This window comes from Motacilla alba, chromosome 4, assembly GCF_015832195.1.
Source record: "Motacilla alba alba isolate MOTALB_02 chromosome 4, Motacilla_alba_V1.0_pri, whole genome shotgun sequence".
NCBI lineage: Eukaryota > Metazoa > Chordata > Aves > Passeriformes > Motacillidae > Motacilla > Motacilla alba.
This window is the reverse complement of record NC_052019.1, coordinates 47,856,249-47,880,713: the sequence shown is the minus strand read 5'-3', so window position 1 is coordinate 47,880,713 and position 24,465 is coordinate 47,856,249. Positions and strand designations below refer to the sequence as shown.

The 24,465-nt window shown below is 49.0% G+C and overlaps 1 protein-coding gene and 1 long non-coding RNA gene across 4 annotated transcripts in view; both read right to left on the bottom strand.

The window, feature by feature from the left end:
- CXXC4 (CXXC finger protein 4) overlaps window positions 1–16,044 on the bottom strand; it is a 78,501-nt gene extending 62,457 nt beyond the window's left edge. For all 3 annotated transcript variants that reach the window (XR_005256647.1, XM_038134369.1, XM_038134368.1), the window contains exon 1: window positions 14,883–16,044. Coding sequence is in view for 2 of the 3 variants with exons in the window: in XM_038134369.1 (XP_037990297.1) it covers window positions 14,883–15,962 (1,080 nt within the window). In the remaining variant the exon portion in view is untranslated. The remainder of the gene's footprint in view (window positions 1–14,882) is intronic.
- A 2-nt stretch (window positions 16,045–16,046) lies between these two features.
- Window positions 16,047–18,774, bottom strand: LOC119700071. The gene is made up of 3 exons (XR_005256648.1): window positions 18,730–18,774; window positions 18,494–18,570; window positions 16,047–16,140 (listed from the first exon to the last, which is right to left on the bottom strand). It is a non-coding gene; the product is annotated as an uncharacterized LOC119700071 (long non-coding RNA).
- Window positions 18,775–24,465: the final 5,691 nt, after the last annotated feature.

Below are 24,465 nucleotides of genomic sequence, written 5' to 3'. Positions count from 1 at the left end.
TCTGTGCTGCTGGTGGGGAATCGTTATCCTGAGTGACAGGAAAGACAGATCCCCCTGGAAGCCTAGGGAGGGGTGGTGAGGAGCAGAACCAGAGTTGATCAGCATGGTTTTGCTGTAAAAGCCTTCACTGCTCGTGCCGGTGCAAATGCTGACAAACGGCAGCCTTGCTCTCAGGAGGAAGCTCAGAAACCTGCAGCCCTGGCTTCTCCAAGCGGGTAATGCCATAAAGCATGGTGCTGGAGAGGATTTATCCCTACATAAACCTGGGATGAAATGTCCTCCACACTTTCAAACTTTATATTCTGCTCCCTATATGCCAGCTTTCACTGCAGAAGAAGTAGCTCAAATATTTGAAATCTGAAAATCTAATTATTGCCTAGAAAAATGAGCTTCATGTAGGGAACCAAGCATGCTACATTTTTGGAGAAGGAGGTAAAAAACAGGCAACGGAAACCAACAGAAAATCTCCTCAATTAAGCAGAAAAATGATACCTATGTATCTGCCCTGGATGTCCCATAGGGAAATGTAAAAGCAGACCCTTGCTATACACAACACATAAAAAACCATGCTGGCAGGAGCTGTAAATTCCTCACCAAAGTCTGTTTCAACACTTGCGTTTTCACAGCAACAGCACTCAGTAAAGAATGATGCCTCCCACTGCCCACTGGGGTGACTGATTGAAGGAGGCATGGGATGCCAGACAGTGGGATTTGCTCATGCAAGGCCCACCTGCTTGCCCAGCCCTTAGCAAGCTCAAGCCTACCCCACCTGCCAGAGAATCCTCTCTCCTCAGCTGAGTCTCACACCCACCTGAAAGGTGTGATACAGATACAAAGAATCTGTGCCTGCTTGGGATGCTGCTGCTGCTAGGGTGCAGGAAAAATTCAGAGCTATCCAACCAAGACTCACTGTAAGTCACCTGTATTACTATTTCCTACAAGGCTAGGGAATCATTTGAGGTGAACTGCATTCAGAAATAAAATAGAATAATAAAATATATCAGAGCACTACATGATTATGACCTAATACTTTACCAATGTTAAAAGATATTGCATTATGTAAGAATCCTTTGATGTTTGATCCATGAGCAAAAATCCTGTTCTCATTGAAGTAAACTCATATGTTTGCTACAGCAAATTATTAGCCAGATATGGCACTCCTCATTCCTCTTGAGGAGCCCTGGAAACAATCCAGCTCAACAGAAGCTCTTTGGGAAGTCTATGGCAACTGAGCTATGTCCAACACAATCTTGGCTACCTGATGGTCTTTACAGAGACCTATGCAACCACAAAAATACACAGCGTGTTAATGAATCTGAAATTCACATGGCAAATGACATGAAACTGGTGGATTTCCCAAAGCAGCAGAACTGGTGCGAGCAACACAAGGAAAACTGAGTTTACCAAGATCTGCAGATAACCCAACATGAGCTTCTCAGGCTGGAGAACAATCCCTCCTTGAAATGCCTTGAACAAGAGGAGCAGTTTGGCCCAGTAAGTTATATACACATATATACATGTATATGTGTGTGACTGTGTCTATGTAAATCTCAATATATCTATATATATATTGTGAAAGAGATATATGGTCAGATATAGAGAAATCTGGTGCTCTATGGTGGCCAAAACAATTCAGCTGGAAAGTCCTGGCCCCTGCATGAAATGCAATTTGACTCAATCAGCAGCCCAGCTCTGCAAATACTGACCACCACTGGCCATAAACCAGTGCCTGCATGCTTTTCTTACACTGTGTGAATGCACCTCATCAGTCTCACAGAGCCCACATGACCACCAGCAGGAAAGCAAACTGGCCTTTATTTCATGTCGCACCTTGTATTTCTAGTGCTACAAGATAATTCAGGTGTCCGATGGTCAGCCTGGAAATGACATCAGCATGGCTCATACATAAACAATACAGACTCTGGTGCAAATTCAAAACTCACTTTCCGACCCCAATTTCCCTCTCTGGAAAGATCCTTCCCCAGACAAGAGCTGGGCTCAGGGCACACAGGGTGGTACAGGCACAGTCTCATTGCTGGAATGGAGCTGTCTTACACTGTGATAGGCTAAAGCCCAGCAGAGGGATGCAGTCTCCTGACCTGCAGAGCACTGTCAGATCATAGAATGATTTGAAGGGTCCTTATAGATCACCTCTAACTCACCTGCCATGGGCAGGGACATCACTCACTGCACCAGGTTGCTCAGATCCCCGCCCAGCTCAGCTTTGAACGCTGCCAGGGATGAGGCATCCACAGCTTCCCTGGGCAGCCTGTTCCAGTGCCTCACCACCCTCAGCAGAAGGCGTTTCTCCCTAATATGTAATCTAAACCTACCTTCAGTCTAAAGCCATTTCTCCTTTTCCTACCACTACGTGCTCCTGTAGAAAGTCCCTCTCCAGTTTTCTTGAAGGCTCCCTCTAGGTACTGGAAAGATGACCATCTCCTGAACCACAGAGCATCAGCATCTCCTGACACACAGGAAGGCGGGTGGAAGATGTCATCTGTCCTGCACCAGCCTCTTCTGCCACTGGCAAATGCAGTCTGGACAGCATCTTGGCTCCTTACTTGCCTAAATGCTAAGCCACCCTGAGAGGAAAGCAGCCTTTCAAAGTATCTGCAGCCCACTTTGTTCCGCTCATAAATATACATTACCTACAGCAATGACTTTGGGGAAAACCTCATGACGCTAAGATTCAGCTCACACAGTCTCCTTGAACGTTTTTCTTCAGGCAAGGAGGCTTGGGGGCAGGAAACTAGTGTGTGAACTACATCCCCTGGAAATGCAGAAGGAAAAAGCAGAACCCAGCATGTGGCACATTTCTCCCAGCTGCTCCGCTGCCTGTCCTGGAGGTATGCCAGGACACCCACCACGCTGACCCGGCACCAAGGGGGCCAGCTGTGGCTGCAGGAGGATGAGTGAATGAGGCTTTGGCACACATGCACACCAGCTGGCACAGGGGAGCTCCATGCAGGAATAGCCCTCGCCTCAAACTCCTGGCATCCTCCCACCCAGCCGCAGGCCCACGGTGTGGATGTGCTGCCCCAGCTCTGGACGAGGTGTGAAACAGTCCATGAAGCTGCCGCTCCCTGCAGCTGCCAAAATCCCTGGCTGCCCACCAACACTGTGCTCCTGCTCGCTGTACGAGTTATCAGGCAGTAACAGATGTCCTCTAATAACAAGCTTATTATTGGACTTAGCAGATAAAAAGGGACATGTACGCTGGGTCAGAAGTTTGGTGGTGAGCTTTCTTCCACAGCCCACCTTAAAACATCTCTCCCCATACCTGAGCTACAGGCCTGTCTCCCTTCATACCAAGGATGAGGTTTAACATTCATTTTAAAAGTCAGCTTTATTTGCTCCGAGAGGACACGCATCTGCGTGCTGGCAGTTATTTTTCCACTTGCGCTGCATATCTCTCAGGCTGTATTTGAGACAAACCAGATTTAGAACGCAGCAGATTAGGAAAACTCATTTGACTTTCTCCGCCGCCAGCTCCACTGAGTGAAAAGTAAATCTTTGCTACAGGACATTGCAAGCAGAAATTTTTAAAATGTACTCCCAAGTGAGGGTCAAGGTTTGAAAACCCAGCTCTTCTCAAACAGCTCAGAGGTAACCTCAGGAGATTTCAGTGGAGTCAGCTGGGGAATAAAGCATTTGTGCCAACAGCCACGGAGACCTGCCACTGTACAGCCAGATCCTGCCACTTGGACTTGACATCAGCAGCAGGGCACAGCTCCCCAGCCAAATCAATAGAATTAGTCAGAGAAGTAATGTGTTTCTCCACGGGAGAAAAAAAGGAGCAAAGGTATCCCTCATTTACATTCACTGCACACCACAGTTTATTTTATATATTAACTTTTTTTTTCACTATAGAGATGAGATCAAATTTGGGGGAATGGGGTCCTGATCTGAAAAAATGTGTAATGCCATTGGGGAAAACAGACGGCAACTACAGATCAGAAATCGTAAGGAATCCAGACTAATGCTGTCAAAGAAAAAACAGCTCAGTCCCAGGAAATGTTAGTGACGGAGCCCCCCTGTGTGCCGGTGAGCATCACCTTCCGCTCTAAGGAGAGCAGCTCCCATGCTCCGCCATCGGCCTCAGCACCGCCAGGGGCCAGCCCGAGTCACCAAAGCACTGCAGCGGGGCGCAGAGGGTACCGGCACACGGATGCAGGCAGAGCCCTGGGAAGGAGCACACCTCCTCTGCCCATCCCCTCCCGGGCTGGGAGTAGCTGGCTGCGGACGCCTTCCAGCACACTCCCTCCCTTGTGCCAGTGCAGCCCTTTTGGCCAGCCAGCCGAGGGACGGAGCCAAGTCTCCACCTCTGCCGTCTCGCTCGCTCCCGAGGGGAGCACGGCTTGGCCGCCGGCTTTCCCGAGCCTGGCACGCCGCACCGGGGCTGGCAGCGGCGGGCCAGCCGGGCCGGGGCTCCTCCTGCCACCCGCCCTGAGCTCCAGCTGGCCACTCCTGCTCGCCCGGGGCTCCCCATGGCTTCCTGCCAAAGGCAGCGGGGGACGTATCAGAGGTTTGGCCTTTCGGGTGAGGGGTCTCCCACATCTGGCTGCCAAAGGGAGTCACGTTTCTTTCCCTATTTCTACATCTCTCTCGAGCAGTTCATGCAGTTCATTCGCTTTTTCAGCTAACCCTGTACCTGAGGGTGGAGCTGCTAAGTCCGCTGGAGTGCCTACTCAGCTTATGTGAATATTTTGCCTTTTTTCAATTATTATTTGAATTCCAGCAGCATATGAAGGGCTCAGGCAGGATGAGGGATTGTTTCTGTTGGTTCTGCCTGCCTGGCCTCTCAACCAGTAGGTCTGGCCTGTCTCCTGCTTTTTCAGGAAGGGCTCATATAAGCTTTAGGAGTGTTACTTCAGAGCCAAAGCTGATGCTAAGCAGGTCAGAAAAGGTGTCATTCAGTGCTCCCATACTGACTGTGGGAATTACTATCAATAGTCAAATGCTTTATTAGCAGAAAGCTCTGTTACTGACAAAAGTTTTAGAGAGAAATTCTTGGATACAGGTTTGTTACCACCATGCAACATAAAACCCAAGACTCTACAATGCACAAGACACTAAAAATGAAACATCCACACCGGTGCTCAGCTTCTGCTTTTGCCTAGGACCTGTCTGGGTACTTCTGATGACTTCTCTGGCAGACATTATCAACTAGAAGTGTGCCTGCCTACTGCAATGGATGTATCACGTGCACACACCTCCCCCTCTCTCACACGCACACTGCCATTCACCTTCTCCCTAATCAAATCTCTGCGAAGACCATCCATCAGCCCCTATCATTTATCCTTCCCACACACACCAGCTCACAAAACAGAATTATTCTTGTTAACATTCACTCCATTAATGAGAAATCCCTGCTGGTTCATCATCCACTGGTACAAGTCTTTGCACTCACAGGCTGACATCTCTATCATCCTCCAAACTGCTGCCCTGGGGTACAGTAATCTCTTACAGACTGGTCTCCAAGCAGAGGAGAGGCGCGTTTCTTAGTACCAAACCTAAATTTAAATCTCTTTCCCTTTGAGCTGCTAGGGCTTCAGTATCTTTGTCTCCTGCATGGAACCTAAAATCAGCTATGATGCCTCATTGGTTAGCTAACTGCTTCTGTCCTTTGGGATTTTTCATACGCTGTTGATAAAAGAGCCAGTGAAAAATATATCCATTAAATTCTTGGTCTCTGCTTGCTTGTTTCTTTTTCTGCAAAGCTTGCAAAAAAAAAAAAAAAGGAAAAAAAAAAGGAAGGAGAAATACAGAAATACATCACTCAAATGCAGCACTCGATATCTGAGCTGAGGGAGTATAACCAGCCTATGCCTAAGACCCATCACAGGTGCCAGTTTGGCTCTCTTGTAGCCAAGCATCAAGGTGAGCACCATGTATTGTTTGACTCGACACAGGAAGAGGAGCAGCAACACTCTCACACCACAGGTCACCACAATTCCTGATGGGTGAGGGAAACATTAATACATTGTAAATGGTTTTAAATCCCATTCTTTCCCAAATGTGTCTTCTGAAATTTGCAAGGATGACAATTAAGACCCATCTTAGTAATTATTTTCATGACACTGTGACCTCCACTGGACTTTGACCTCCAATTTACTCTACATCAGCTTCCAAGCAACCAGCCAACCATTTCACCACCTCCCAGAGCTCAGATGAACTGGTGATGTAGAGGGGATGGGTTTTACATCATTACTAAGATGGTGTAACTGAGTCCTCTCTCACCCCCTGCCATGTGGGCCACACAACCCTTCCAAATGTATTTTTCTTCTGTTTGGTTTGCTTTAAAACTAAAAGACTTTTTTTTACTAGTACTACTTGCTTTGGAGATCACATATTTCAAAAATGTATATTCTCTGTATATTCCTTGTCTCTCCTTTTCTGTTTCCAGCATCTTTAATGAGGGCCTCTCACTCTGCCCTCCTTGTAGCTTCTACACAGACTCTGAGAGCTCTTCAGCTATCTTCCAAGCCTGTAACTGCCAAGGCTGCTGGACGCAATCTCCCATCACAGTTAGGATGTGTAGGACAGGTGTCACTGAACTGCAGTTGTTGTGGGGTATTTTTTTCATGACAATGGGGCAATATCTTTGTGTTAACATTGTGCCAGACTGATATGCCATCAGCATGCTCCAGCTTTCCCAGGAAACCCAGTACACACCACCAAAGAAACCTTTAAGACCAAGAAGTCCTCATGCAAGAAATCATCATTTTCAGCCTCTCCTTTGCAAGCTTCCCCTCTCTCTTCCATATCTTTTGGCTTTTCTGTATGTATGTCTTTCTCATTTTCTTACCCCTTGAACAACTTGTTTGGAAGACAAGACTCCACCCATGCCAAAAGCTCACCCTGATATCGAAATTCTCTCCACAAACTCCAGTCAATTTTTAAAAATTAATTTTAAAAACTGGTTCATGATGTCCACGAGGGTATGGGGAAAGCCCTGCTTACCCTCATCAAGGTTCCCTTCAGCTCTGTGAAATCTTGGCCTTCCCCTGCAGAAGTTTTGGGATTGTGAGCTCTTCAATTGCCTCACCTGAATACTAATTTATTACTCATAGCAGCAAATACAGCTCGTGTTCTTCTCAGCAAGGGAAATGTCACTGCTTCTTCAGCCCTACCACTGCACCCTTCAGCGTTCAGTCTGTCCCATGGTAACTGAGTCACCCCTGTGGAGTAGCAGGCACCCCCTCACTGAGGCTTCAGACAGTATAACCAACTCTCAGCCACTCTGGAATTCTCCTCTGTTTGAGCACTCTGCAGATCTTCTCTGCTCCTCCTCTGCCCTCATCTTAAAGAGATATCCATCCTGAACTCCCTTGGATTTACGCCATTTTCTAATATTTATTAAGTTCTTCTCTCCACCTCAAATTTTAATACTGCTTCTCCACTCCTAAACCAGTCAATAATCTCTCTCATGTCTGTCTCAGATAGCTTTTTAGTCAAATATATAGAAAGATAACTTCTAGTCAAATGAAGTCTGACACCAGATAGTGGGGATCCTACACAGAAGTACAACAGACACCACGACCACAGCAGTCTGAAGCAGAAAAGAATACTGTCCTGAGAGAGGTGCAAAGTTCTAAAATGCCCAGCACTTCAGAGGTTAAGAAAAATACTGAGTAGAGCAGGGAAAAAATAAGGTCCTATGGTGAGTATGGGAAAGGCGCTTGATGAGCATGCTGCCTGACAAGAACACAGCATCCAGCATGACCCAGGCTGCCTTTATTCCTTTTATGTTCTCGTATCTCACTTGGCACCACTGTCTGGTTAAAGAGGAAGGAACAGAGAAACTCTGGAAAACTGCAAAAGAATTAAACAGGCTTCACGCATACCTGGCTATGGATTTTTATAGTGTTAATTAAGAGGATGCCAAAGAGTTCCAGGAGGAGAAAATATTTCCCATAATGTCTGAGAGTAGAAGTTAACAAGCCTGCTGGGATCTTTTTAGCCCCTGCAGAGCTAAGGCTTCAACATTATTAAATGGCTGTCGCATCTAAAGTACAGCACAACATAACTCAACACACAACAGAAAGCACAGGATGCTGAAATGGGGGATGACTTTAGATTACACCGCAGAGTAATTCAATTTCAGGACAGGTGTTTGCATGTGACTGAACAAGACAGACTGTGGAAAACAACTGAAGTACCCAAAAGAAGAGAGAAGGCAGACATGCAGTCAGGGCTCTCAAATAGCAGAAAAGGTGTCAAAGGAAGCTGCGTGCTTCCAGACATTGTGGGTCAGTACAATCATCCAAGCAGATGAGCTATCAAAAACACAGACACTACAGAAGCAGAGAAATGCTTTCCCTGGGTGGTGGCACTCCTCAGGAGACATGGTGTCCGCTGCCAGTTTTTAAGCACACAGTTGGAGGCTTAAGGATTATTAGCCACCAAGGCTACAGTGACATGAGTTACTTACTACTCCCAACTCACTTGGGTACATCCAAAAAGCTTATCCCTATGCAAGCAGCAGCCATTTCCCATTGCAACCAGTGATCAAAAGGATTATGCTGTATTTGATGAGTCTTTAAGGTGTACATTCTAGGTTTGCCTACTTAGAATTATTTCACCAAGCATAACCCTTAAAATAAATGCATGTTAAGAGTTGTAAGACTACTAGTTTCCTTTTTAACAATACAAATTTTAGGACATTTGGAAAAGACCTGTTCTTAGTCATTGCCATACATAAATGCATGACACAGCATGCAGAAATTAATATTGACCCTTTTTTTTAACTCTTTAGGGCATTTTTTTTTAAACCCAAAAAGCAGTACCAGGATGTTGTTTTCTGACCAAAAAATAAAAGTTTCTGTTCCTTTTCTTTCCCCAGCATCAAGGGATTGCTTGCTGACATCCTAATCTATTCTCCAAGTGAGCAAGGTCTTCCCTGACTTCAGTAAAGGTGTTAGGTGTGCACTTAGCAAACAGAATTGCATGGAAAGTGACCCCAAGATCCGATAATGTGAACATACATGAATAAGCAGACAAAAAGTGAGATTGTTCCTTACTGTAACCCACCCCTAATCAGTGGCATGAGGCATGACATTCACATACCTACCAACTTAAACAAAGTCTCCTTATATGAATCAGGCATGATGTGTATAGTCTACAACAATTTGTGCAAACACAAAATTGGAAAAGATTTTCCTAACATCCTGTAGCTGGCATAGGACTCCAAATCAGGATGGTTTTATGTACCTCTAACTGAAATATCTAGTTCAAAGTGACCGAGATGATTTGGGGAAAAAAAGAAAAGGGAAAAAAACCACACTTATTATGCTAATTACTGCTCCAAAAAATCCCAAACCACCCTCATTCATCATCTTTCTCATGACACATGTAGCTTGCCCAGCCTAAACACTACATAGAGATTTCATTATATCAGCTTAAAAAAATAATTAAACAGTCACAACACTGAAATCCAGAGTCTGGCACAGAATCTTGATGTTCCAAATGTATAACCTATACTAGTACTTAGAAAACCATGCAAAGAACTACTGAGTGCAATCAAAATTCAGAACCACCGCAACCAGTTAACCTCTCTTACCATACAGACAATTTCACTAGCAAACAATCATAGTTCAATGATTTAAAGCAAGCGATTTTCAATGCAAGTAGAAGGCAGTGTTTGTATGAAAGAAGCTGTTAAGTCCCTGACTAGCCTACAATTTTGCAGAATTTCTTGAAATTCTGTTCAGTTCAGTACCAATTCTCACCACTAAGAGATTTTCTTAGGCAGGAGTAACTTCATTTTTGCCCCCCTCCCCTTAACAGCAGTATGCACAGTGTATCAAGCAGCCATTTATACTCTAAACTAAACAGTAATGTCATGGGGTTTGGGCACTTTCTTTGCTTTGCAAGTATGACACCAGGAAAGGGAAACAACAACATATGAAATGGTAACCAGGCACCATCCAACCACATTTCAGAGGAAATCACTTGCACTCAGTCATCTGCCAGAACTGCAAGGAGACCAAAATTTTGTCTCCTCTGGGCTCTAAACATATTCCTCCATCCCATGACTCCCACTAACTGCAGCACATTCCTGCCTTGCAAGATGTGAACCTAACGCAGAAGATCAACTCCCTGCAAAGAGATTTCTGAGCAGCAGAGATCAGGCACTGGTGAGCAAAGATGTAGCTGCTCTGGTCTCTGCTGGAGGTGGCAGTAGGAGGCCTGGTGCTGTCCCCAAGAACCTCCAGAGGTCAAAAGGAAAACTCATCATAGAACGTATGTTTATCCCAGACATGCAGTATCTGAATGAAAGTGACAAAACCTCATGGCAGAATGTCCAACAAAGGTCAGATCTAGCCATGCCTCTCACTTCCTACCCTCCCTGCTCACACTGTCACAGCAGGATCATGCACCATGTTGGAAGCCCCAAGCATGAGCATCACAGTCATCCAGTGAGGGCTCTCTTATGGTGCTAGCAGCCAGTTCCAGCACCAGGCACACTCCCTGCAGGCTCAGGCCTGGGAACAGAAGAACAAGAGAACCCTGGCAGAGCACCAGGGTCACAAACAAGGAGGAAAGAAAGGAAAAAACAGCTCTCAGGGCTGATCAGGGCTTTGCAGCCAACACCAATGTAAATTGCGCTCGGGGCAGATGGCAGTTCTTGCTCCAGCTGTAAACGCCCGGGAACAAGGACTGCTTTTTTGCCCTTTTGCAAAGTGTTTAACACATGCACACAGGGAGCCTCAGCCAGATGGAGGGCTACGAGACAGTGGCAGGCAGGAGAGACAGCCTGTCATACAACAGCACTGCTGATGTTTAGTGATGAACGGCAACACGAGCTACAATGTGGTCTTTCTTTCCACCTTCCAGTTAGCCCGCTGGATCGTGTTAGCCGCCTGCTTCTTATCAGACTTTACAGTTTCCCCTCACCACTGCTCAATTCCATCATGCCGTCACTTAACTTGTGCATGTAATTTAAAGCCAGATAGACAGCGGGGAAATTGCTTCCTCTGAGGCCCCTACTAATTGACCCCTATCCACAGAGCTCAGCAGTCTTCCCTTAACAGCGCTCGCACGCGCTACCGCAACACGAAGTGCAAGTTCGGAGGTTGCCAGCGCAGCCTCTCTCCCCCGTGGCAATGCCATATGGTGTTAAGACTTTCAGGATCAGACGCCGTTCCTGCTGAAATCAATCATCACAACCTATCCCTGGAGAAGGCCATCTCAAAATCCCACTGGCTTGAAGCGCAGCTCAGCCAAGTGCCTCGGATTTGGAGGCTGGTATTGACTCAATCAGGTTGGTATGCAAACGCTCGCTTTAATAGCGCACATATCAATTAGCTGGGCTGTTACAAAGGGAGCAAGTGGTGCCCGCTACGATGACAGCATGCCTAAACAGCTGATATTTCACATTTGGCAGGACCCTTCAGCCCCTGCAGACGCAAGTCAGCCTCTCTGCCTGAACTTGCTGTCACGCTAATGAAAATGAGCACTGGGGCAACTGAGATTCACACACTGAATGGGGTTCGCTTAAAAGAGAGAAGGATGTGAACTACCACCAGGCACCTAATCTTCATAACCTGCAGCAGAAGTTACAGACATGTGCACCAACCAGAGGAAAATAAGTAGTCTCTACGGGTAAATAAAGATTATGTCTCTTTAAACCGATTGTAAATCTGAATGAACACAGAATATACATACACAAGTAGGCAGCGTGCAACATGACGTCAATCCGATTTTTATAGATTTATTATTGCCGTACATAAAATTTCCTAGTAATAATAACATTCTATGAGAAATACTAGAGCATTGGGACACTTTTAATGTGAAAACAGTACAAGAAAAGTAGGAAAAAATAATTCAAGTGTTTTAAAAAAAATGCTGGATGAGAAGCATTCCATGGAAAATGCAAGGGTCAGGAACTGGAAAGCATTCATGTGAATCTGTCTTGAACTCCATGTACTATCTTTGAGAGTTATATCCTCTGCCTTCATTGCACCCATAGAAGAGATTTAAAGGAAAAAGAGAGAAATGGTTTCGGTGGGGTCAGCCAGTTTACGGTTTATTGGTATTTTTCTAATTTTTAATTTGTTTTTAAACATGGCTCCACCCCCTGCTGTAAATCACCCCTGCACTTTGCAGCCACTGTCGAGCACAATTCACGAATCACCTAAGTGTGTAGTGGAATGTGAGCCCCTCAATCCTTGACGCATACCCATGGGTGCGTGCCAACCGAGGTGCCGGGGGACCATCCACGCAGAGCAGTGGATTCCCCGGGAGCACAGGCCAAGAGCTGCTCCAGGCACTCACTCTGCAGGGAGGCTGCCCTTGCCCAGCCCCAACACCAACACCGCTGCCACAGGGCCCTTGTGATGGCCCTGTCACCCTCCAGCACCCTTCCAGTTGGTGGCCGTACAGCCAGAGCACTGCTGCTGCACCTGTGCTGTAGCTGCTGCCCTTCTGTCACTTTATTAATTTTAATTCTTTATAAAGAAGAAAGAAGATATAAGGAAAACACCACGTAAATAAGTTATTCTTCCTCTCCTACTGACAAACCATACCTCTGTAAAGAAATTAGCCACATCCTGTGACAAAACTTTGTGATGGGCCATGACCTGCAGAGAAGTGATGCCTTACTGACATCTCCACAGCTGGAAAGAGAAACCTGTTTCCTTCGAGTCACAGTACAGCAGCAGAGGAGCTTTTGTGTTTACGTATCTGACAGAGCACAAACAGGAGAGAGCAAGTGGGGGAAAGAGAAAATGAAGACAAGAAGTGAAGGCAGGTGGTTATGAGAGCACACAAGTGGCTAATTAAACCATGGGTTTTACTAGTCACAATGGTTAAACAATTTTAATGGGAGGCATTCTCATAGCACGCCTGAAAAGTTTTTAACACTACCAAAGACCTTTGTCAGGAGCAAGGAACTTCTGGAAAGGTGCTCAGAGATGCACACAAACCCATAGGAAGATCTGATAATGTACAAATTCGTTTCTTCCAGAGATAGCTCACTTTCTGCACAAATCGATAAACCATCAGAACCTGTCATTTATCACAAACATTAAATCCCAGCAGCACCCTGGTTTGCAAGCCTAATGAGGGAACTTGACACACAAAGGCACTCTCAGTGCTGGGTAGTGTGGGGGGAATTCTCCATGCCTCTGGTTCAGGGAGTCTCTTTTAGGCTGTACTCAGCATTAGCAGACCAGGGTGTTAACTATCCTTTTTGCAAACTTGCTACAAAACCAAAGGCATATTATTGAGAAAAACAGGAGTTGAAAACCCAGTCTAGTTTCTCTCCCCTGGGAAGTCCATCCTGGTTTTTGTGCTAGCAATGCTGGGTCACCATTCACAAAAAAAAAGAGCTAAAAGGATGCAGAGCTACAAATTAAACTTTCAGCAAGGTCAGTTCACTCTTGCAAGAAGGAATTCATTAGTTGTTTTGATGAGGCTGGTTAGGAAAGAGTTAATACTATCAGCCAAATGTCAGTGAACCCCCAAATGTTGCTTTTGTCCCATGGCAGTGTCAATACCAACACTATTATCTCAATTTATTTAACACAGAACAAATTAATTGGGTCTAAGTGTTGCTTTTTCCCTGGAATCCCTCATCCCATCTCTTCTTGGAGAGAGCTCCTGTGAGCAATGAGCAAGGGAATAAACCGCTAAGCAAACACACACACACGCACACGCACACACACACACGCGCGCGCATACACGCGAGAGGGAAGTTGCAATTTCTCACTTAGCTGCTGATTTCTGTGACTACAAATCTTGGTGTCACCCACCACACACTACTCCTCTGTACTAAATCCATCATCCTCGACACCTTCAGATGCATCTGAGATGTGTGTCGAACCGGCAACACTATAATTTTTATAATGACAAGGAATTAAGTATGATTACTAGTCTTTCCTCGCACTTGTTCCCTTCCCCTAACGATACCATCCAATTGCCATTTTCCTCACGGTTGTGTATTTTGTTTCCCATTGTCTGTCATATCCAATACAATAACCGAAATGTCTGCAACACGGGATCTGCCTGTCTCTCCTACGTCTAGCAAATCTCAAAACCTGTTGTTACAGCTTTGGGGAACACAATACATTGTCAGTTCCGAGGAAACGTTGTAAGAGTAACCGTACATACAGTTCAGTCAGAAATCAGTTCAGTCATACCTGTGCTATTCTTCCATTGTGTTTAATACACCACGAGCAGGTTATTTCATAAAAGACATTGCCAAAGAGATCACTTGGGTGCGTTTCACCTACTACTGGGCTCCGTGGCCCGTTGTCTGTCTGGGACACATTGCTACCAGCAAACCTGGAGAAGAACTCGCCATTGCTTTCCCTGAACTTCTGACAGCGAGAACCTGGTGTTCAGCTAAAACTTTCCCTTTCCCACCTCCCCGTTCCTACAAGCCGCCCCGAATCGTCATGATTGCCATTAATTAAAAAAAAAAAAAAAAAAAGAAAAGAAAAAAAAAAAAAGGAGAGAAATTTTTTTTAAAAATAAGAAGAAAAATAAAAAGAAACCAAAGAGCCAGCAGTCTTATGGAAACAGCACGGCAGGTAAACCAGGTTAGCATCGTTCCGTAACGGCCACGAGCTGGCGGGGCGGGGGCCGGCGCCCCCCGGCCGTCCCTCCTCGGCCCGGGGCCGGGGGCCGGCGGCCGGCTCGGCGGGGCGCCGCGGGAGGCGGCGTTTCTCTTCCCTGCGGGGCGGAGAGGGGCGGGCGGCGGGGCCGCGCCGCGGGGAGCCGCGCCCGCGGCGGGGGCTCCCTCAGAGCCTGAAGGAGGCCTCGGAGAAGGGATGCTGCATCTTGAAGCTAGACAAGAAGCACTGGAGGGGCGGGGGCAGGGGGTTGAGGAGGGACGGCGGGAGGCTGGGGAAAAAGAAATCATCTCCTCTGACCTCTAACGAAGTGCCCGGTTTTTTCTTAAGCTCTTCACATTTCCTAAATTTGCAGATCTGGTGTCCCGTTTTGCGGTTCCTGCAACTGCTGCAGACTCCACAGTTGATGAGCCGCTTGCAGGGCACGCACACCCCGCAGCGTTTCCGCTTCTTCTTGGCGGGGTTGCCCGCCCCGGCCCCGGCCCCGCCGCCGGTGCCGCCGGCCCCCCCTCCGCCTCCGCCGCCACCGCCGCCGCCTCCGCCGCCCCCCGCGCCGGCGGCGGCGCCCAGGGCGGAGGCGGGCGAGGCCGAGGCGTGGCTCTGCGGGCAGTCCGCCAGGTTGGCGATCTGGAAGGCGCTGTCTGTGACGGCGGCCGAGGCCGCGGCGGGGGAGTGCAGGGCCGTCATGACGATGACCCCGGGGGGCAGGGAGAGGCCGCCCAGCGCCGGGATGGCCGAGAAGGTGCCGACGCGGTCGGGGAGGTTCATGATCTCGGCTTCGGCGGCGCCGCACTTGAGCTTGTTCATGCACTCGCCGGCCAGCGGCCGGCAGTGCTCGGGGGCGAGGGTGGAGAGGAAGTTGCCGTTGGCCATGGGCAGGGCGGGCTGCTCGGCCGGCGGGCAGCCGGGCTTGCCCAGCCGCTGCGAGTCGCTCCGGTGGTGCATGCCGCCCCTGCCGGCGTGCAGCGAGGAGGCGGCGGCGGCGGCCGCGGAGGCGGCGGCGGCGGCGGCGGAGGAGGAGGAGGAGGAGGAGGGTTTCCTCGCGCCGCCCGCCGCGCCGCCGCCGCCGCCGCTGCCCCAGAGCATGGCGGTGGCGGCGGCGGCCGTGGCGGTGTCGCAGTTCCAGGGGGACATGCCGATGCGGGCGGCGGCGGCGGCGGCCGCGCTGGGGAAGATGGGGGTGGTGATACGGGCGATCTTGGCCGCCTGGGGGAAGGCGCCGCCGTTGGTCTTGTAGAAGGTGGCGAAGGAGCGGTACCTCTCCATCTCCGAGTTGTAATCCACAAGGCTGTTGAGGGCCCCCTCGGGCAGGTGGCTGTCCTTGGGCAGCCCCGGCGCCTCAGGGTTGGGGCCGCTCTCCACGCACACGTTGGTGTTCATGGTGGCCGGGGCGGGGGGGGGCGGCGGGAAGGGACGGGACGGGGGGGGCTGGGGTCGGGGGGAGAGGGACGGGGCGGGGGGGGGGGGGTCGCTTAATCCTCCTCCTCCGGACGCATCCCCGCGGTCGGTGCTTGGCCGGGCAGCCGCTCCTCCGGCATCCTCACGGGAGCTGCCGCAGCTGAAACACAAAAAGTCATTTCCGAGGGGGTGCGCGCGCGGGGGGCGCTGACGGCCGCCCACGGCCACCCCGGGGGAGGGGGCAGCACACACGGCTGCGGGGCACACGTCGCCCTACCCGCGGGCAGAGGGCTCGCAGCGCCGGCCCGGGTGGAGCAAACCCGGTCCCGGGACAAGGTGGGGGGCGGGAGACACGACACGGGGGCCGGGAGCTGCCCACCTACCAGAACCGGGAAAAATGAAAAGGCAGGGAGAAGGGGGGGGGGGGGGGGGGGGGAATAAATAAAAGGAATTAGAAAAAAAGAAAAAAGAGGGAGGTGGGGGAGGGAGCCGCCAGCTGCCACGGTGTCCTTCTGCGCCCGGCGGTCATTAGCTGCCTGCCGGCACAGCTGGCTCCGCCGGGCGCTGGTTGCGGCGGCACCGGCTTCCCCGGTCCCCCCGCCGCCTCCGGGTACGGGGGGGCTGCCTGCAGGCCGCGGGGGGCACGGGGCTAGGTTAAAAAAAGAAAAAAAACTTAAGCAATTTCACAGCTTGTGATCCCGGCGCCTGCAGCTGTACTAACGACGGAGTATTTATCCCAGCCTCTCGGGGAGGATTCCCCGTCACCGCCGCCGGGGGCTGCGCGGGGAGGGCTGGGGACACACACACCGAGACGGGGACAGCCCCTCCGTGGGCGCCGCGGGGCAGGGGGCTTCGCCGAGAGACAGCCCGGGAACGCTCGGGAGGGCACGTCGCTGTACCGACTGAACTAGCCCTCATCGGGGAAAGGGGGCTTTCTGCTCCAGGCTAGGAAAGTTTAGGAGGGGGCTAAGGACACGGCGTCCGATTTATTTCCTACCGCCCCCTTTCTCCCCCAGGGAGGTGAAGGAGGGTATTTTAGTTCACGGCAATGAGGAAGGTATATTATGTCAGCCTGCGCGAACTAAAGCAAAACATAAGCATAACTTAAAAAGCCCTCAGTTTATGAACACTGCCTCTTTGTTTTCCAGATGCTCTACCTGAATAGTTCAGATATTTCCAGCATCTTTTCTGATGCAGGGCTATCAGAACCGCTCACTCGTGAGGCACTCGTGGGGCTACGTCTAGTTTCCAGACTCTGGTATGTTTAGTTCAAAATGGTTATCAATTACGGTAATTACGATCATAATTAGATTAATGAACCGTTTGCAGCCCAACCTACCGAGTGCAAAAACTTCGTCTTCTCCCAACGTCGTGCACTGAAAGCGGGCTTTATGTAAACAAATCCAGATGAAGGGAGCGTAAATCTACAGAAGGAACCTCACCCCCGGCTGCACTGGGGACTGGCGGGCGTCCTCCCGTCGGAGAAAAAAAAAAAAAAAAAAAAAAAAAAAAAAAGACCCCGAGCTCGCAGGAGCCACCTCTGTGTTTCCACGTCAGGGAAAAACCCAGACTCTCGCTGCCTTCAGAGGTCTAGTGGCAATACAAAGGCTGCCCCGGAAAGCTCTAGGCTAAGCGTCGTCTTGTGGAGGGATGCGAAGGATTTGCTTACAGCAAAAAAAAACCAAACCTCTCCCGTTTCCAGAAAGGAAAACCTAGCTGAATGTCCTCGATAACAACTACTCAATAAAACTAGTTTTGCCAGCCATGTGTACGAAAGCCACGCATCTGGTAAGGAATAAAATGTTAGCGTTCAGCCCTTTATGCCAGAAGTCATATGCGTTTTCTTGCCCTATTTCCCCCAGCATTAAACTGGCTTCTCTCCACAAAACCTTCCCTCCCTGGCTGCGTTTTCTCTCCCCACGATCCCCTCTCAGGCTTTATTGCCACCAGCAGCGAGAAAATGATGGTGCCCACCAACCGGGTCATTATTGTTTAATCGATGCATCTCCGGAGCATGAAAAGGGTACCCGAGACGCAGTTATTGATTTCCCTCCCCCTCTAACTATCGCCCTCTTTTCCACGAATGAAATAAATAAATAGAAATTGCTAGCCGGGCTTTGCGATTCTGTCCCTGCTTAAGCTAAATGTGACCGTACACGTTCAATATTGCATGTCTGCTCTGCCAAAGACAGAGAGATCAAAGGTCATATTTAAGATTCAGGAGGAGGGGCGGGTGCAGATTAATTAATAAATTAATATAGCGACGCCTTTTATTGCCCAAGTCTAGCATTAATCTACTTTTACGATCCCAGATAACAAGAACAACAGAAAAAAAAGAGCACCCGACAAACCCACAAAATTAAAAAAAAAACCAAACCCATCCCTCTAAAAACCCCCCACAACTAAAACCCGAAACCACATACACACAAAAACCAAAAAACAAAAGAAAAAAAAAAAAACCGCGAAGAATAAGGGGGGAAAAGATGAGGGGGGAAAGCAAACCAGTCACTTACCAGGCTCTTTATTTGGGGGGGCTTGAGTGTGCAGACGCTACCAGCCTGTCTGCCTTTAATTAGTTGCACATCAGTCCCTAACACAAAGAAGAAGAAGAAGAAGAAAAATATCCAGATGTGCCTTGGCAGCTCCTCAATTACAACTTTGATACTTGTAAACAAACTGCGAGGGGCGGTGGGGAAGGTGGGGGGGGGCGGGGGGGATAAATTAAGCCGCCGATCCACTAAACAAATACCTGTAAGTGGCTTTTTTCCCCCCTCTCTCTCTTTCTAGCTCGTTGCAGAGAAAGGAGGAGGAGGGGGGAGCAGGGGAGGCGGCGGGGGGCGAGGAAGGAGCAGGCACAGAGGGAGGGCGGGCGGGAGGGAGTGTGTGTGTGCGTGTGCGCGGTGGTCTCCTCTGCCGGCGCGCTGCTCGCCGCCCGTCTCCCGGCGCCCGCCCTCGCACACAGCGCCGGGAGTGCGTGTGCGTGTGGCGGTGCGGGGGAGGGGAGGGCGGGGGCGGGCGGGAGGCGATCGCCGCCGAGGTGAGGGAACGCGCCGGGAGGACGCAGGGATGCGGACACCCGCCGCCGCCGAGCGCTGGCGGGGCCGCCGCCGAGCGGCGCGCACGGGCCGCGGCGCAGCGCGGGGCCGCCCCCGCCGCCGCCCCCTGCGCTCCCCTCCCGCGGCGGGGGCGCTGCGGCCGCGGCCGCCCGGTGCGGGGCTGCCGGCGGGGCGGGGCCGCGCCGCGCCGCAGAGGGGAGGGGAGCGGGCGGCGGGGAGGGCGCGCCCCCCGCGCTGCGCCCTGTCACCCTCCCCGCGGGCGGGCGCGGAACTGCCGGCAAACTTTGTGCCCCGGGAAGTTTCCGGAGGGGAGCGGCGCTCCCCCCGCCCGGCCCGGCCCGGCCCGGCGGGCTGGAGCGGCAGGCCGGTGCCCCGGTCAGCGCACGGCCGCGCAGCGTGTCATTTTTCACGCGCCTTCGCAGATCTCTAATGACTACCAACCACCGCGTACGCAATCATTTTATTTCAGACGCGTGAGGTGCTGCAGATTTCAGACACATTCAGGCGAAATAGAGCCAGCTCGACAGTGGATGTTAGACAAGTGTCTCGGCGCTCACTAGAAGTTCTTTCCCAACATTTGCCCTTTGCAGGTGCCAGAGCCCAGGAGGTGCATGGCACCTGTCCGGGCAAGCCACGCGAATCCCACACCTGAAGTGCCAACATTAAAATGCATCTCTAAACAAGCCGCTGAAGTACAGGTACTGCATGCAAACACGCTACAGTTCTTTAAAGAATTTCAGCAAACTATTAAAAAAAACCCAGCCAAGCCCACCTGCCTTTCCCGGAGTTCTTGCAAGCACAAAAAAGGCCTATATTCACTGAATAAATTATGCATCGCAAGTTCTTCATCCAGCCCCTCTTGGTACTTTCAAAGTGAGCACTGGTACTTACAGAGCCATTGCTGCAGCCTGGTGCTGCCAGCGTGGGCACTAAGAGTTAAGAAATGGATGTTCCTGCCAAGAAAATAATTTTAACCGTTTGTAAATTACAGAAAAAGAAGGGAAAATTGCACTGTTTCATTGGTTTTATATGTAAGTAAAGGAAGTATTTATGTGCAGACTGAAGTTTTATTTCCTTCCGCTCCAAGCTGAATTCAAGCTCGGGGTACTGAACTCTACAGCGTTACCCAAGGGAGAGCACTGCAGCAACCTCTTCTCAGGAGCAGCAAGACAAGGTGGATTTGAGCAGTGGGGTTCAGCAAGGACCAGCAGCCTCATGGCCAATGCTCCATCAAGCAAGACTGACTGGTACAGATGAGGGACAGTTTTGGTCAATCAGGTAGGTTGCAGATCTGCAAGAAGTCGTGCCCCTGGCACTTATGTTATGGATTTGTACGCTTCATTTGGAAGCAGTATAGTTTATCGAGTTAATTAGCTGCTTCTAACCATACAAGATGCATTTTAAAATACCCCCAAACATGGATTTACATAATAAAGAATAAACTCCCAACAAGCTACCATCATCCTTTATGACAGTTCTGCTGCCTTTTTCAAAGTCTTTTTCTGTTTTGATACATTCTAACACAAACCTATGGGGCAGGGGGGAGATACAAATGAGGGGAAACGGTGTTTCAGTAATGTCACAAAGTGACAAAAAACAAGAGCTTTTCCTGTTGAGGTTCATTCCCTACCACTCTTCTCCCAAATTAGTTGTCAAAAGCCATATGCAATACTCCAAACACTGAGGACGTTTTTCAAACACAGACTTCTCCTGAACTCCAAACTTCCTTTAATCACAACCTGTGTCTCACTTAAGCAATCCTATCCGAGTTAATTTATTACTCTTGAAGGAGTTACATTTTTAATAAGCTAAAAGAGGAAAAGGGGAAAACTCTGATAATCTTTTCTCATGCATAAGGAAGACCATTTCATGTATTTTTTAATTGTCATGTGAATTACATTGCAGTGCTATATATAACCTTTTTACTCCAGCCTCTAAAGTTGTACACTTTTTTGGTGCTGGGGAAGAAGTGTGGTATCCAGTTCAGATGTTTTGGGGATTTTTTTTTCTGAAACCTTTTGTTTAGTAGGGTTTGGGGACTTTGAGGATTTTTTTTTTTTTTTTTGGGGGGGGGGGGGGGGGAAGGGGTGGTGAGGTAGATGAGAATTTCTGGTTTCTGTTTTGTTTTTGGATACAAATCTGTTTTACCTTGCATCCTGCCCTCAATCTGGGAGCTGAAGAGGACTGTTATGTTCAGGAGTCTATGGGTGAGGTAGCTACAACTGTCTCATGATGGAGTCCTAAGAAAACAATTCTGGATTACCCTTTTCACCATAATCCGTGCATTCATGGGAGGGACAGAAAGTTTAAAATCACAGGCTCTGATTTTAGTTCAGAAACCATTCCTATATCCTTTTTCACAGGAATGCAGCTAGGGCAGTATGCTGTGACATGGAAACATGGGAGCTGCCCTGCCTTTGTAAATATTGACATTGTTCTGAAAGTTGCAAAAAAAGAGAAACAAACTGAAATTCACATTCAGTTCTTGTCCATTCTGTTACTGACTCTAGTGTGTATCTACCAAGTGACCACTGTAAACCTGCCCAGATCCATCAGGGATTATAAGCATTGTACCAGAAACAGAAAAAGGAGGTGAAGCAAGCCCTTGGGGAATTCAACAGTTCATTAGACTGCGAGCTGGAGTTTTGGGTTTTTTTCTAATATAATTACTTTTTCCTTTCTTGTGCTCTTTTCCTAGGCCTCTTAAAGCTCCTGGATCCAGTGTCAGGGCTAGACTCTGACCCTGTTGCTGTGTTTAGGTTCCCTTCTGCTGGGTCCAAGAGCTCTAAACCAGACATGCTGCAACTCTGGTTCTCCTCTGGGTAGTCCACATGGCACACATCCTGAGCAGGCAAACCTTGGGGTATGGGCTTTTGTTACAGAAGAACTGTGGACGGGAATTGGAAAAGCAGTGCCTCTGCTCCCCTCCCTTGCTCATGAGGAAATCTCCTGCCTCGAAATGGAAATGGTAGGTTTTTATTCAGGACCATGTCCTTTTACCTGCCTACAGCTCTGTGCTGCACCCCTTGATGAAAATGGAAATAGTGTCTCATCTGTCTTGCACTCTCAGGAAGAAACACATTTCTGGCATAGCCTTTCTTCTAGCACCCGTCTTGTGGGCACTCTGAATGCATGGTCCTTTCCTTCTGAGATGAGGTAAATTAAAAAAGAGATGCATCAGTTTTCTCAAAATTCCCAAAACAAATTATTTTTTACTTAATTGGTGCAAGAAACATGTGGAAACGTCTTGTACACCATCCACAGCCATAACAGCAGACCTGCACCCCATTGCCTGCAATCCCTCATAACTCTTTAACATTCTTTGAGCTACAAATTATTTCATGGACTCTCAGGGACCTGGGCTCCAATCTAACCTGCAAGCTGTCTGTTTGCACTGCCATGATACCATGCCCAGCTCCTCTTGAGCTGCAGTTCATCTCTGTTCATCTCTCCTCCCTCCCTCCCTCCCTCCCTCCCTCCCTCCCTCCCTCCCTCCCTTCCTTCCTTCCTTCCTTCCTTCCTTCCTTCCTTCCTTCCTTCCTTCCTTCCTTCCTTCCTTCCTTCCTTCCTTCCTTCCTTCCTTCCTTCCTTCCTTCCTTCCTTCCTTCCTTCCTTCCTTCCTTCCTCCCTCCCTCCCTCCCTCCCTCCCTCCCTCCCTCCCTCCCTCCCTTCCTTCCTCCCTTCCTCCCTTCCTCCCTTCCTTCCTTCCTTCCTTCCTCCCTCCCTCCCTCCCTCCCTCCCTCCCTCCCTTCCTTCCTCCCTTCCTCCCTTCCTTCCTTCCTTCCTTCCTTCCTTCCTTCCTTCCTTCCTTCCTTCCTTCCTTCCTTCCTTCCTTCCTTCCTTCCTTCCTTCCTTCCTTCCTTCCTTCCTCCCTTCCTTCCTCCCTTCCTCCCTCCCTCCCTCCCTCCCTCCCTCCCTTCCCTCCCTTCCCTCCCTTCCTCCCTTCCCTCCCTTCCCTCCCTTCCCTCCCTCCCACCGGCACCTACATACCATTCCTCCTTCCCATGCTTGCAGCCAGACATGCCCTATTCACCTCCCTCATACCTGCCCCTCTTGATTTCCAAGCTCCCTGGCAAAGGGGGATGCTTCACTGCTTGCCAGCTACTGTGGAATTCTTGTATTAGTAAAGGGAAAGACCAAGCACAAACTAGTTTTTGTGTGCTGCAAGAGAAGACACCTGAGAACTGCTAAAAAGCGCTATCTGTCAGCAAAAATCAGGGTAAACCCATCCATTAGAATTCCTTGCTTTCATCCAATATTACTGAAAACTACTCTCCTTTAGTTTGAAAGGAAATGCAGTGATTACCCCCTATTATGGACACATACAAATATTTACTAAAATAATGTAGCAGAGGGATTTTTCTGAAAGTTATCACAGCTTAAACATTCCCATTACTTTGAATATGGTTTGATTCTGCTTCAGGTACAGATGTTTTCCTGATGCTTCCTAGGCAGGCATCCAGATTGCTGATCCCCAATTATGCCAACTCCCAGAGGGCTTGATCCATCACTGATGCAAGTCAACAATGCAGCTCTGCATTTGATAGGATGCTGCCAAATGAGAAACAGCAGTGCCCAGGAAAAACAAAACACACAGGGATCCTTATTGTCTTGATACTGGGACTCTGACAGGACAGAGATGGAGAGCTCTGAAACCTGGGTCCAAAGAACTGGCTACTAGAACAACCTGGATTTGCTTAGATCAACTCAGTACCTCCAGGTGTCTCTCCCCTGTGACTGACAGCCTATGTCAGTCCTACAGTTTCATTTCTTCATGCTTCTTAAGAACCACCCTCATTGAAGGGGGACTTGAGTGGCTTTTACCCTGTGAATGCTGTATGAATCTAAATGTCAAGACAGAAATGTCATGCCAGCAACTAACAAGGGGCTTTAGAATAAGCATTCCCTGGCCAGTACACAGTAAGCATGGGCTCATTCACCTAATCAGCTTTTGGGCTTCTCAGTGCTACGGCTGTATTCTGTTTTTTTCAAATGGCATTGCACCAACACTCTTCTGGGGCAGCTACTCAGAAAGTGTATCTGTTCTTTCAGGGCTTGCATGCCCCCTCAAAAAAAAACCAAAAAACAACAAAAACTGTGAGAAAGATTTGAATCACTGCTGCTAGTTCAGGATGCCTGATAGTTTTTCTTTCCTTTTGGGCCCTATTTTCAGATACTTCTGCATTTGTCAAGTTTAACCTCTTTGATTTAAAAGTTCCCTATTTGAGAAGTATGCAGTCCATAAAACCATTCACCTGGTTTCCAGAGTTCATTCTTAACTAAGACATTTTCTGTGCTAAAATAATAACTATCTGAGAACTACTTTTCTAAGGAGCTGTAATGCCTTTGCAGTTAGAAGCAAAAAGTTTGAAATTTGGTGATCATGAACATACCTCATTTGGCCAAATTACACATATTTCTGAGTTATA